The 14,278-nt window shown below is 48.1% G+C and overlaps 1 protein-coding gene across 3 annotated transcripts in view; it reads left to right on the top strand.

Moving 5' to 3' along the window:
* Positions 1-14,278, top strand: part of TSPAN7 (tetraspanin 7) — a 60,843-nt gene that overhangs the window by 44,149 nt on the left and 2,416 nt on the right. For all 3 annotated transcript variants that reach the window (XM_029083355.2, XM_029083353.1, XM_029083354.1), the window contains exons 3-6: positions 4,652-4,726; positions 6,618-6,713; positions 7,818-7,973; positions 11,333-11,416. In XM_029083355.2, the coding sequence (XP_028939188.1) occupies positions 4,652-4,726; positions 6,618-6,713; positions 7,818-7,973; positions 11,333-11,416 (411 nt within the window). The remainder of the gene's footprint in view (positions 1-4,651; positions 4,727-6,617; positions 6,714-7,817; positions 7,974-11,332; positions 11,417-14,278) is intronic.

The following is a 14,278-nucleotide window of genomic DNA, read 5'->3' as shown; positions in this document are numbered from 1 at the left end:
TGGACATGGTGGTCCTTCTCACCAACGACGGAATCCCATTAAGTATTTCTCGATTCAGGTTAATCGTACTTATTGAGCGCCTGCTTGTGCAGAGCACTGTCCTAAGCGTGTGGAAGAGGACAGTACAACATCAGACACATTCCCTGCCCACAGCGAGCTCACAGTCTAGAGAGGGAGAAGTATGGCGCCGGTTTTCTTAACGGATGAAAGGGGGAGGGTGGGGCTGAAGCACGATTTGGGAAGACAAGGGGGATTGACGCGAAATGGAGACGGAAAACAAGATGGAGTAAGGCCGGTTAAGATTTGGTTTCCACACGCTGGAACTTTCGAACCATAACGATACGGATAATAATTCGTCTATCTGGGACGTGGGTTCTAACGCCGAAACCGTTAGGAACGATCATAATGATGCGCCTACCTGGGAAGCGGGTTCTGACGCCGAAACTGTCATGAACAAAAACAACATCGATAATACTGTGTCTGGAATGTGGGTTCCGATGCTGAAACTGTTATGAACAATAATAAGATTGATGATATGGCTATCTTCATTCGTTCAGTCAGTCGTTCGTATTTATTGAGCGCTTACTGGTGCAGAGTCCTGTACTAAGCGCTTGGCAAGTACAGTTCGGCCACAAATAGAGACATTTCCTACCCGACAACGGGCTCACAGTCCCATCCGGTATATGGGTTTCAATGCTGAAACTGTTATTAGCAATATTAATAATATTAATGCGACATATATCTGGAACATAATAATAATTATCGTACTTAAGTGCTTACTATGTGCCAAACACTATTCTAAGCGCTGGGGTAGACACAGGTTAATCAGGTTGGGCAAGTCCCTGTCCCTCATGGGGCTCACGCTTTAATCCCCATTCTGCAGGTGAGGTCACTGAGGCCCACGGATACTAAGGGACTTGCCCAAGGTCATCCAGCAGACAAGTGGCGGAGCCGGGATCAGAACCCACGACCTCTGACTCCCAAGCCCACGCTCTTGCCAGTGGGCCACACTGCCCAGTCGGGGGATTTTCATGAGACGTAGACAGACGTGAATCGCTGCTGCTTTCCCGAGGCATCTTGCCCCACTAGCCTTCCCTGACTAGATTTTTCAAAATCGCGTTGTTCCTCCAACTCCGTTAATATATGGGAATCGCCTCCCCGGTGGCTCCCTCAGCAGCAAGTGGAGAAATCTCCTGAGAAAACCGCCATGGGGGACTCACATCCCTGCTGGCCTGCTGTCAGAATGCTCGGTGGCCAGTTTAATATTCGGAAGCCTGCACTTCGGGTGTTTCCCCGGCTGCAAACGGAGCGGCGGATTAAAGGCGGCGGATTAAAGGTAGCACGAGGAAAAGGAGGCAGGAGACGGCAGAGCGGACGATGAAATTAGATGAAACGTTCCCGTGGGGAGGGTAATGTGGCTTGCCGATATGGAGCCCTGTAACCTCCCCGGTTCACCGGTGTCAGCTAGGAAGCAGCGTGGCCTCGTCTGCTGCGTGACCTTGGTCGAGTCACTTAACTTCTCTGGGCCTCGGTTCCCTCGTCTGCAAAATGGGGATTCGCTACCCCTTCTCCCTCCTGCTGAGGCTGTGAGCCCCATGTGGGACCTGACGATCTTGTGTCTACCCCAGGGCTTAGTACAGTGTTGGGCACATAGTAACCGCTTAGCAAATACCACAGATATTATTATTATTATGAGGAAGAGCGGTCATATTCATAGACAGCATTCAGAAGGGAGAGGTCATCGGGGAAAAGAAGGCTTAAACAGGGAAGGCCTCTCTTCTTTTATTTACGGTATTTGTTGAGCGCTTACTATGTGCCGGGCACCGCGTTCAGCGCCGGGATAGATACAAGCTGATAAGGTTGGACCCGGTCCCCACCCCACATGGGGCTCCCAGTCTGAGTCCCCGTCGATCCCCATTTTCCAGATAAGGTGACTGCAGCCCAGAGAAGCCAGGTGACTTGCCCAAGGTCACAGCAGACAAGTGGCGGAAGCGGGATCAGAACCCAAGACCTTCTGACTCCCAGGCCCGCTCTCTATCCAGTAGGCCACACTGCTTCCCCGTTCTCCCATTACTTAGAATGGAAGTCCCACGTGGGACAGGGACTATATCTGTCCCGGTTCTTTTGTGCTAAACCAGGACTTAAAACAGTGCTTGACACATTTTAAATGCATAAAACATAACGGACTAATAATAATAGTGTTACCCTAGAAGAGCATTCTATAAGGCAGCCCTTTGTGAAATGAGAAGCCAAACCGTTCTGATATTACCGCCGTGGCTGTTCTTGGCAATCACCGCTTTAAATCCTGAGTTCTCTTTGCATTAGAAAGCTCCGCACAGAGTCGTGCAAAATAATCCTGCCCATTCTCCAGGAAACAAAATCTCCAGCAACAATTTTCTGTTCAGCCCCAGCAGGAGTCGAATGTCTTCACCGAGCAGCAAGCCAAGCTGCTGCATGTTTTATGAAATGGAGAACTTATTTATAGGTTTCAAATGCTTACGGGAAGCAGCATGGCCTAATGGCAAGAGCACAGGTCTGGGAGTCAGAGGCTCTGGGTTCTAATTCTGGCTATGTGGGGCTCTTTGGGGTTTTTTTTGCTTTTTTTTTTAAATGATATTCAAGTGCCAAGCACTAGGGTAGATCCAATCTACTCGGCTTGGAAATGTTCCCGTCCTACGTGGGGCTCACGGTCTCAATCCCCATTTTACAGATAAGATAACTGAGGCACAGAGCAGTTAATAAACTTGCCCAAGGTCACACAGCAGACAAGTGGCAGAGCCAGGATTAGAACCCAGGTTTTTCTGACTCCCAGGCCCAGACTTTATCCACTAGGGCATGTTACTTTTCCAACAAACTATACCACTGAAAAGACCTGCTTAAAATGGAGTTCATCTGAAAATATCGAATGCTTTTTAAAGCCCAATTAAAACTCCTTCGGCCCCTTCTGTCCGTTGCCCTCTGGTGGAATGTCCTTATTATCGTCATTATTATTATTAATGATAATAATAATTATGGTGTTTGTTAAGCGCTTACTATGTGTCAGGCACTGTTCTAAGCGCTGGGGTGGACACAAGCGAATCGGGTTGGACACCATTCCTATCCCATGTGGGACTCTCAGTCTGAATCCCCATTTTACAGATGTAAGGGCCTTGCCCAAAGTCACACAGTAGACAAGTGGCAGAGCTGGGATTAGAACCCATGACCTTTTGACTCCCAGGCCCGTGCTCTATCCACTACGCCATCCTGCTTCTCAATGATATGATAAGTGCTTAACAAGCATGATTATTGTTGTGATTATTGATTATAATCTTAACAATGGTGTTTAAGTCCTGATTATGTGCCAAGGCCTGTGCTAGGCCCTGGGGTAGATACCAGCTCAGTCCCAGTCCCGGTCCCACATGCGGCTCACAGTCAAAAGGAGGAGGGGGAACAGCTACGCAATCGTCATTTTACTAATGGGGAAATTGAGGCACAGGGGAAATTGAGTGACTTTCCCAAGCTTAGGTAGGAGGCGAGGGTTGGAGTCAGCATTAGAACCTGGGTCTCCTGACTCCCGGGCCCCCGTTCTTCGATTCACACCAAGAAACTACCTCCATTGATGGTTTCTCCTTGGTACCAAGAGAGAATTGAGTGCCATCCGTCTTCCTCAACCAACTTCCAGACGAGGGGGCAAGAAACTGAACCGGGCCAGTATCAAAAGGCTTAAGGGAAAGATGCCCAAGTGCATAGGTGACGTAGAAGGGAGGGAAATGAGGAGAGGAGATGAGAGCTCAGTCAAGGAAGGCTTCGTGGAGGAGGTAGGATTTTTCCAGGGCTCTGTAGATGGAGAGAGTGGTGATCTGTCGGCTAGAAAGGAGGAGGACGTGGGCGAAGGGATCAGTGACGAGACAGACGAGATCGAGGCACAGCCGAGTTGGTTGCTGCTAGAGGAGCAAAGCGTGAGGAGAAATGAGGTGAGGTAGAAGGGGAGAGCTGATTGAGTGCCTAAAAGCCGACGGTCAGGAGTTTCATTCATTGAATCCTACTTACTGAGTGCTTACTGTGGGCAGAGCACTGTACTAAGCATTTGGGAGAGTACAAACAGCAGTAAGCAGACGCATTCCCTGCCCACAATGAGCTTACGGTCTAATCATAAGTGTGGAATCTGTGAAGCGCTTACTATGTGCCAAGCACAGTTCTAAACACCGGGTTAGATACAAGGTGATCGGGTTGGACACGGTCCGTGTCCCTCATGGGCCTCACAGTCTTGATCCCCGTTTTTACAGATGAGGTAACTGAGGCACAGAGCAGCGATGTGACTTGCCCGAGGTCACACAGCAGACATGTGGCAGACCCGGGATTAGAACCCATGACCTGACTCCCAGGTCCCTGCTCTTTCCACTAGGCCATGCTACTTCAGTCTACTCTAGAGCCGGGGGTGGGGGGGAGTTTCTGTTCGACGCTAAATTGGATGGGCAACCACTGGAGGTTTTTGACAAGGGGGAGACAGGCCTAAAACCATTTTTAAGAAAAGTGATCCATGCTGCCATTTTTTAGCCACCCAGAAGCGGGAAAGACATGTATCCCAGACAACCTTTACTCCGAAAGGGGAGGTTTGTTTTCCCGAAAGAAGTCCGGCACGTAACCCTGACTCTGTGCGTTTGCTTTCCAGTATGCTATGTTCCTGTCCTTGGTGTTCCTGGCTGAGCTCGTGGCTGGCATTTCAGGGTTTGTGTTTCGCCATGAGGTGAGTATGTAGCCACCAGAGTAATAAGAATAGTTAGTACTAATAATGGTATCCGTTAACGCTTACTACGTGTCTGGCACGGCACGAAACACCGGGGTGGATACGAGCAAGTTGGGTTGGACCCAGGCCCCGTCCCACGTGGAGCTCACGGTCTCAACCCCCATTTTACAAAGGAGGGAACCGAGGCCCAGAGAAGTGAAGTGACTTGCCCGAGGTCACACGGCGGACGAGTGACGGAGCCGGGATTAGAACCCATGGCCTCCTGACTCCCGGGCCCGTGCTCTGTCCGCTCTGCCATGCTTCTTCTTTCCATAGCACCGGAAGCCTGGTTGAAGGGTCTAGAAACCTGGGTGCCTAGCAGTTGGACGTTCAGTACTCCGAAATCGAATACGATCCCATAAGAGGGGGTTTCTTCAAGGTTGAAGGCTTTAGCTGCTTGATATTGCCCTAGAGAAGTCATTAGGTTGGCCAGACCAAATCTGTCTCTGTCTTGTTACCTCAGAGCACAGCAGAACAGGTCCAAAAACCCTCTTAAAGCCCTGACCTCAGCAGAGCGGGTGTTTGTGTATATTCACCTCACAAGCAGGTTCACAAAAATGGCTAAATTAATTTCCTTGTTGCTTTGTAGATTGGGCCATACCTAAAAATAACGATAATGGTACTTAAGTGTTTATTATACCTCAGGCACTGTTCTAAGCACTGGGGTAGATACAGGTGATTGATCACGTTGGATACAGTCCCTGTCCCCGGAGGGCTGAACCTGCAGCGACCCCTCCAAGAGGCCCCAAACCACAGAATTGGCTTTTCGAGAAGCAGTGTGGCCTAGTGGGACGAACCCGGACCTGGGTTTTGAATCCCAGCTCCACCACCTGTTTTCTGTGTTACCTTAAGGCAAGTCACGTAACTTCTCTGTGCCTCGGTTCCCTCATCTGCAAAATGGGGGTTCAATCCCTGTTCTCCGACTTTGACCCCCATGTAGGACCTATCGACTTGTATCACCTAGTAGAGTACTTCAAGATCCTTGAAGTCAAGTATCATGCCCCCTGACTCTGTTCAAACAGTGATAATTGAGCACTTTCCCAGTCAGTGGTATTTATTGAGCACTTACTGTGTGCAGAACACTGTCCTGAGCACTTGGGAGAGTACAGTAGAATAGCTAAACCTGATCCTGTGCTACTGTACTCCCCCAAGTACTTTTTTTATGACATTTAAGCACTTTCTATGTACCAGGCACTGTACTAAGCACTCGGGTACCTAAAAGATTATCGGGCTGCACATATCCCACATAGGACTCACAACTTTAGTCAATCAGTGGTATTTATTGAGCGCTTACTACGTGCAGACCACTGTACTGAGTACCTGGGAGAGTACAGTACAGCAGAGTTAGCAGACCCATTCCCTGCCCACATTGAGCTTAGAGTCATTTATAGATGAGGGAATCGAGGCACAGAGAAGTTAAGTGACTTGCCCAAGGTCGCACAGAAGCCAAATCATTGCTATATATATCATTATATAGTACATATCATTACAATATAAATCACAGATTTCCAACAAGGGGGATTGATGTGAAAATGAGAGCCTCTGAATGGAAGAACATCTTGTCCTGTAATAATAATAGTAATAATAATAATTATGGTATTTTTAAGCACTGATTATGGGCCAAGCACTGTTCTAAGCACTGAGGTAGCAATCAAGTTGTCCCACGTGGGGCTCACAGCCTTAATCCCCATTTTAAAGACGAGGTAACTGAGGCACAGGGAAGTTAAGTGGCTTGCCCAAGGTCACACAGCAGACAAGTGGGGGAACTGGGATTAGAACCCACATCCTCTGACACCCAAGCCCGAGCTCTTTCCACTAAGTCACGCTGCTCCTCTAACTCTTCCCCGCACAGATCAAGGACACTTTCCTGCGGACGTACACCGAAGCCATGCAGAACTACAACGGAAATGACGAGAGGAGCCGGGCGGTGGATGACGTCCAACACAGCGTACGTTTGTTTGAGCCACTGGGGGCGGGGGACAGAAGGTGGAGAGGATGCGGGCGGGGAGGTGAGAGGACTTGGAATCTAAATCTTGGATTTATCAATTCCAAAGTTAGTTTAGTGAACAGTGATGTTCTGTTTCCAATCGATGGTCTTCCCAAGAGACAGAGACTATTTGCTCGTTATGGGCAGGGAATGTGGCTCTTCATTGTCATATTGTCCGCTCCCAAGCGCTCAGTACAGTGTTTTGCACACAGTAAGGACTCAATAAATACGACTGAATGAATGGGAGAGATGGACTTTCAGTCAGTCAGGCAGTTGAATTTATTGAGTGCTTATCACGAGCAGAACACTGTACTAAGAGCTTGGGAGACTAGCGGACTCAGTTTAACAGACGTATTCCCTGCCCACAATGAGCTTACAGTCTAGAGGGGGAAACAGACATTAATAGAAATAAATAAATGACAGATATGGACGTAAGCACTCTGAGGGGCTGGGAGGGGGAGGAAGGAACACTTTCCTGAGGACATAATGGAGGAAGAAACTCACTTTGATTTTGGAAGAGAGAGCTAAGTCCACCAGGAAATTAGTCCAGCTAGAGATTCAGTCAAGCAGTCAGCGGTATTTGCTGAGCACTTACTATGGGCACTGTACTAAGCAGTTGGGAGAGTCTAATAGAACGGAGTCGTTGACACGTTCCCTATCCCCCAGGAGCCCATTCTCTCCCCTCCGTTCTATTTGGGAAACTAAGCGAAAAGCAAAGGAGTTTGAGCAACCGTTCTGGAAAGATAATAAAATAATAATGATGGCATTTGTTAAGGGCTTACTATGTGCCAAGCACTGTTCTGAGCACTGGGGTAGATACAAGGAAATCAGGTTAATCCCCATTTTCCAGATGAGGTCACGAGACCCAGGGAAGTTAAACGACTTGCCCAGAATCACTCAGCTGATCAGCGGTGGGTTTAGAACCCACGACCTCTGACTCCCAAACCCGGGCTCTTCTCGCTAAGCCTCGCTGCTTCTCTAGCCGAGCTGCCGCTGAGGCGTGGACTGATGGATTGATTGGTGGAGCCGGGCGCCATTTAACGGTCTCTCATTGGGTTCCCTCAGCTGAGCTGCTGCGGCGTCCAGAACTACACCAACTGGAGCAGCAGCCCCTACTACTTGGAGCACGGCGTGCCCCCCAGCTGCTGTGTGAACGCCAGCGACTGCAACCCCCAGGATCTGCGCAATATGACCGTGGCCGCCACCAAAGTCAACCAGAAGGTCGGTGCTTATCCGGCATTGCCGTTTACCGAGCGCTTGCTCCGGGCGTTCGTTCTGCTCGATCGTACTTCCCTGGCGTTTACCATGTGGAGAGCGCCGTACTGAGCGCTTGGGAGAGTCCGGTGCAACAATAAACAGACACCTCCTCTGCCCACAACGAGCTGACAGTCTAGATGCAAGGTAATTGAGTTGGACAAAGTCCCTGTCCCACATAAGGCGCACATTTTCCACATTTTCCAGATGAGACAGAGACAGGTGACTTACCCAAGGTCACCCGGAGAAGCAGCATGGCGCAGTGGAAAGAGCACGGGCTTTGGAGTCAGGGCTCATGAGTTCGAATCCCAGCTCTGCCACTTGTCAGCTGTGTGACTGTGGGCAAGTCACTTAACTTCTCTGTGCCTCAGTTCCCTCATCTGTAAAATGGGGATTAAGACTGTGAGCCCCACGTGGGACAACCTGATTCCCCTGTGTCTACCCCAGCGCTTAGAACAGTGCTCTGCACATAGTAAGCGCTTAACAAATACCAACATTATTATTATTATTACCCGGAATGGAAGGGAGCGGTCTTTCCCTGGGGGGGAGGATCTGCATGTCTGGGGGTTCTAGCCTAGCCCCCCGACACCCTTCGGGGTTATCTCCCTTTATTAATCCCTCCCTCCCATCCCCACAGCACTTACATACAGATCCGTAATTTATTTCTATTAACGTCTGCCTCCCCCACTAGATTGTAAACTCGCCGGGGGCAGGGAATGTGTCTGTTTACTGTTGCATTCAATATTACACTCTCAGTCTCCCTCAATATATTCACTCTCCCGAGCGCTTAGTACAGTGCTCTGCACACAGGAAGCGCTCGATAAATACGACCGACCGGCTTTATGTTTATAATATAAAATGGGCGAGCTGTTTGTGTCTCGCGAGATACAAGGTCATGGGAAATCAAGTTGAAAGTGTTTCAGTCAGAATGGCGAAATAGGTTTGATGAGCGAAATGAAAGTGGTTCAGATGTCTAGGCGGGTATATTTAGCTTGGTTTCGTAACATGTAGGCCGCAGAACAGCAGTTGCTTAATTCAGAAAATGAATAGAGTTAAATGAATAGTGCCGGCAAAGATGGCAGAGACGCAGCTTACGTAATTATTACTGGTCTGTGGGCACTTGGGTTCCGCAGAACCTTTTACTTCGGAAGCACGATCTTCTCTCTTTTTTTATTTTTAGTGGTATTTGTTAAGCGCTTACTACGTGCCGGGCACTGTACTGTGCACTGGGGTTGGTACACAGCAATCAGGTTGGACCCAGTCCGTGTTCCACGGTTTTCATCCCGATTTGACAGATGAGGTAACTGAGGCACAGAGAAGTGAAGTGACTTGCCCGAGATCACATAGCCGGGATTAGAACCCAGGTACTCAGAGTCCCAGACCTGTGCTCTATCCACTAGGCAGTGCTTCTTCTGTAATTATCGAATGGAAAAAAAATGCTTGGGCATAACCATGGTCTTGAGTTGGGGGCAAGGATTTAAAAAGGGAAATAGTAATAATAATTATATTTGTTAAGCGCTTACTATGTGCCAAGCACTGTTCTAAGCACTGGGATAGATGTGAGGTAATCGGGTTGTCCCACGAGATAATCAGATTGTCTCACAGTCTTAATCCGCATTTTACAGACGAGGTAACTGAGGCACAGAGAAGTTAAGTGGCTGGCCCAGGATCACACGGCAGACGAGGGGCGGAGCCGGGATTAGATCCCGCGTCCTCCGACTCCCAAGCCCGGGCTCTTTCCGCTAAGCAATGCTGCGTTCTTACCTATGCGCACCCTCATGGTGTCCTATCAGTGTCCTTGACCTGGGTCTTCTGAAGAGATGAGATCAAACAATCAGAAGTATTTATTAAGCACTTACTGTGTGCAGAGCATTGTTCTAAGTGCTTGGAAAAGTACAGTACCACAGAGTTGTTAGTCACATTCCCTGCCCACAGCAAGCTGCTAGTTTTGAGGAAGGGACGGACATAAGCTGCGTGACTGTGGGCAAGTCACTTCACTTCTCTGTGCCTCAGTTCCCTCATCTGTAAAATGGGGATGAAGACTGTGAGCCTCATGTGGGACAACCTGATTACCCTGCACCTACCCCAGCGCTTAGAACAGTGCTCTCTGCACATAGTAAGCGCTTAACAAATACCAACGTTATTATTATTAAATAAATACATGGATATTTACATAAGAGCTGTGGGATTGAGGGTGGGGTGAATATCGAGTGTCCAAAGGGTACAGATCCAAATGCAATGAGATGGTCCAAGCTTTACTTTCTGTTCACTTTAATGTTTAATGTACAGTGCTCTGCACGCAGTAAGCGCTCAGTAAATACGACAATAAATGAATGTTTCGGTGACTTTACGAAGCAGGTTCAGATGATCCTTAGAAATGCCTGGCATCACTTAAAATCCCATCTCCCCTCCTCCTCCTTATGGAAGTTTGATGGTGTTCATGTGCTTGTCCTCTTGAATAGGATAGTATGAATAAAAGGGTTTGAAAATTTGTTGTAACTCATCTGTTGCTCTCGTTCCTATACAGTTTTGGTTGGGTTCTCTTGGTGAGATTTTTTTTTTTTAAACTATTGCTTTATATGAGGTGGTGTGGCCTAGTGAAAAGAACACAGGCCTGGAAGTCAAAGGACCTGGGTTCTGATCCCAGCTCTGCCACTTACCTGCTGTGTGTGACCTTGGATAAGTCACCTAACTTATCTGTGCCTCAGTTTCTTCATCTGTAGAAGGGGATTAAATACCTCTTCTCCCTCCCCTTTAGACTGAGAGCATCACAGAGGAGAGAGGACGCGTTTTATCTAATTTTATCATATCGCCCCAGGGCATAGCCCGGTTTTTGTTACAGAGTAAGTGCTTATGGCACAGTGGATAGAACACGGGCCGGGAGTCAGAAGGTCATGGGTTCTAACCCCGGCCCTGCCGCTTCTCTGCTGTTTAACCTTGGGCAAGTCACTTCTTCCCTGTGCCTCAGTTCCCTCATCTGTAAAATGGGGATTGCGACTGTGAGCCCCACATGTCCAATCCTATTTGCCTGTAGCGCTTAATATTGTGCCTGGCACACAGTGAGCACTTTACAAATACATTATTATTATTTTGATCGTTATTAAATGGTACTACCACTGTCGTTCTTTCTGTTCTATTATTATTATCATTTGCTGGAAAGACTTGTAATTTACTCAAGGATGGGCTTAAAATTTCATTTTGGAGATCCATGGGAAATTATCATTATCATTGTTATTATTTATTGAGGGTTTACTGTTTGCAAAGCACCGAAGCTGAACCCGATTCGGTTTGGAACACGACTGAAGACCCGTGTCTCTCCCTTCCAGGGCTGCTATGATCTGGTGACCAGTTTCATGGAGACCAACATGGGAATCATAGCTGGAGTGGCTTTTGGAATTGCATTCTCACAGGTACTGAGGTGGGAATTGGGTAATATCCTCCTCCCATTCCCTCCCGCCCCCATCCCTTAGCGTCTTTCCCGCCTTTTTGACTCTTGTGCTGGAAGAAGCTATTGGAAGCTGTGTGGCGTAGTGGTTAGAGCACGGCCCTGGGAGTCAGGAGGTCCTGGGTTCTAATCCCGGCTCTGCTACTCGTCTGCTGTGTGACCTTGGGCAAGTCACTTCGCTTCCCTGGGCCTCAGTTCCCTCATCTGTATAATGGGGAATTGACCGTGAGCCCCAAGCGGGACAGGGACTGTGTCCAACCTGATTAACTTGTATCTCCCCCCGGCGATTAGAAGAGTGCTTGACACATAATAAGCACGTATCCGATACCATCATTATTATTATTATTTTTATTTATTAAATGCCTTCTTGGTGCGGAAACACTGTACTAAGCATTGGGAAAGATGTAAGGGGGTGAGATTATTAGAGATCTGGTCGGAGGACTCACAGTCTTGGAGCAAGGCAGGAGAGAGGGTTGGAGACGGATGAGTTGGGAAAGATGAGACAAAAATATAAAAGACAAGGATGACAATAAACGATAAGTATGAAAGGGAAAGTGCAATATACAGAACCGGCAGTCACGTTCCCTGCCCTCAAGGAGTTTACGGTGTTTAGATGAATCCAATCTAATGATAATTCTGATTATGGCATTTGTGAAGCGCTTTACTATGTGGCCAACACTGTTCTAAATGCTGGGCAAGATACAAGCTAATCAGGTTAGACACAGCCCCCCGCCGCACGGGGCTCACAGTCTCAGGAGTTTAGAACCCAGCCTGCACAGTTTCCTCTTCTAACTCAAACCTTCTCATTGTCTCTCGATCTCGTCTCGCTCGCCGCCAACCCCTCGCCCACATCCTGCCTCTGGCCTGGAACGCTCTCCCTTTTCATATCCGACAGTTACTCTCCGCACCTCCAAAGCCTTATTGAAGGCACATCTCCTCCAAGAGGCCTTCCCTGACTAGGCCCTCCTTTCCTCTTCTCCCGCCCTCTTCTGTGTCGCCCTGACTCGCTCCCTTCATTCACCACCGCTGTCAGCCCCACAGAACTTATATACCTACCCGTAATTAATTCACTGATATTAAGGTCCGTCTCCCCCTCTGGACTGTAAGCCCGTTTTGGGCAGGGAATGTTTCTGTTATCTCGTCGTATCGTACTCTCCCAAGCGTCTAGTACACACAGTAAGTGCTCAATAAATACGATCTACTGATGAATAGAGCTGGCTAGAAGTGAAATTAACCCCCGGACGCTAGTTGGTTGTATTTCGATAGCATTCTCTTTGCCTCAGCCTTTCTCGTTCCCTCTTACCCAGAACTCAGTTTTTTTCACTTCTCTCTTCCCGCTGTGAGGGCCGGGCTGGGATGTGGCAATCTGTAGCCCAGAATATAGCAATGTTTTCTCTGGAGGGCCACAAGTTAAACGTACTCCGATCTGGGTCTGGAAATTGAACTCTTCAGAGATGCTAGAATTGGGCTCCTGGCTTGGTTGGCCTGAGGGGAAATTGAAGCCAGTTGCAGGTGGATGACCCATTTGGACGAAAACTAAACCTCCTCTGGTTCCCGGAATTAATGGACTCCTCTGAGTTGGGTCCCCTCACTCTGTTTGTCGAGAACCCCCGTATCTGAGGCGACTCAGAAGTAGAAAAACTATTGGCCTTCTGGATGCGGATGTTAAAAATAAGGTGCCTTTTATCAGTGGATTGTACCTAATTACAGAGCCTTATCAACCAGAGATAAATAATGGCCTCTCATCTCCAGGGTGACAGAACTATGCGGATTACTTCGCCTCAGGAAGGATAGCCAGAGCCCAATTTTTGACAAACAGGCCTTTTTTCCTGAGGTACAACTAGACATTTGTCAAAGCGCCTAGATAACGTAGCCACTCCGAAGGTCAGAATTCTTAATTGGTCTGAGCGCTATGGCTCGGAAAAGCAATCACCCCATTATGGAGGACAGACCCCGTTCAACCCACGCCAATTAATCCGATGTTTATTTAATCGGAGTAAGACTGGAATGGACCAGTTTCAGATTAATCGGGCCTGGCAGTGATTCATTGTTTTACGACCCAGTCACATTGAAAGAAGACACCTGCCTAGGATTAGCACAATTTATTCCCCATATATAAAACAGTTTGGGGAAGATAGCACTTGTCTGAGTATCCCCGTATCTGTGATAGAGGCTGGACATGCTGATTTGAAAGGGCCAATTTGTAGGTGTAGAATAATAATTCGCTGTGGTATTTGTTCCGCGTTAACAGTGTATTTAGCACTGAGGTAGGTACAAATTATCGAGTTGGAGCTCCCTGACCCACGTGGAGCTCACAGAGTGAGGGGAAGGAATATTTTTTTAATGATGGTATCTGTTAAGCGTTTACTATGTGCCAGGCACTGTACTAAGCACTAGGGTAGATACAAGTCAACCGTGCGTCCAACCTGCCAGATCCGATCAATCTGAAACCTCTCTTGCCGATCCTTCTCCATCTTTTGTGTCGGTTTTTCCTCTGCTTCCATCTCTTGTAACTGTGAGCGTTCCTCTGTGATCTGTTCTTAGTCCCATCCCTCCCCGCCTGGTTTTTTATGGTATTTGTTAGGAATCGTTTCTACCGATTCCGTTGTACTGTAATTACCCGAGCGCTTAGATCGTGCTCTGCGCGTGGTAAGCGCTCAATAAATACCACCGATTATTGATTCTACACTCTAAGGAGATCGTGCTATTGATCAAACATCTCCGTTCAAGGACTCAAAGCACTTAATGGGAGAAGGGAGACTTAAGAAGACTCTAAGCAGCAGAAGCAGCGTGGCTCAGTGGAAAGAGCATGGGCTTTGGAGTCAGG

Source organism: Ornithorhynchus anatinus, chromosome 18 (assembly GCF_004115215.2).
Source record: "Ornithorhynchus anatinus isolate Pmale09 chromosome 18, mOrnAna1.pri.v4, whole genome shotgun sequence".
Taxonomy (NCBI): domain Eukaryota; kingdom Metazoa; phylum Chordata; class Mammalia; order Monotremata; family Ornithorhynchidae; genus Ornithorhynchus; species Ornithorhynchus anatinus.
This window is presented reverse-complemented; position numbering and strand designations above follow the sequence as displayed.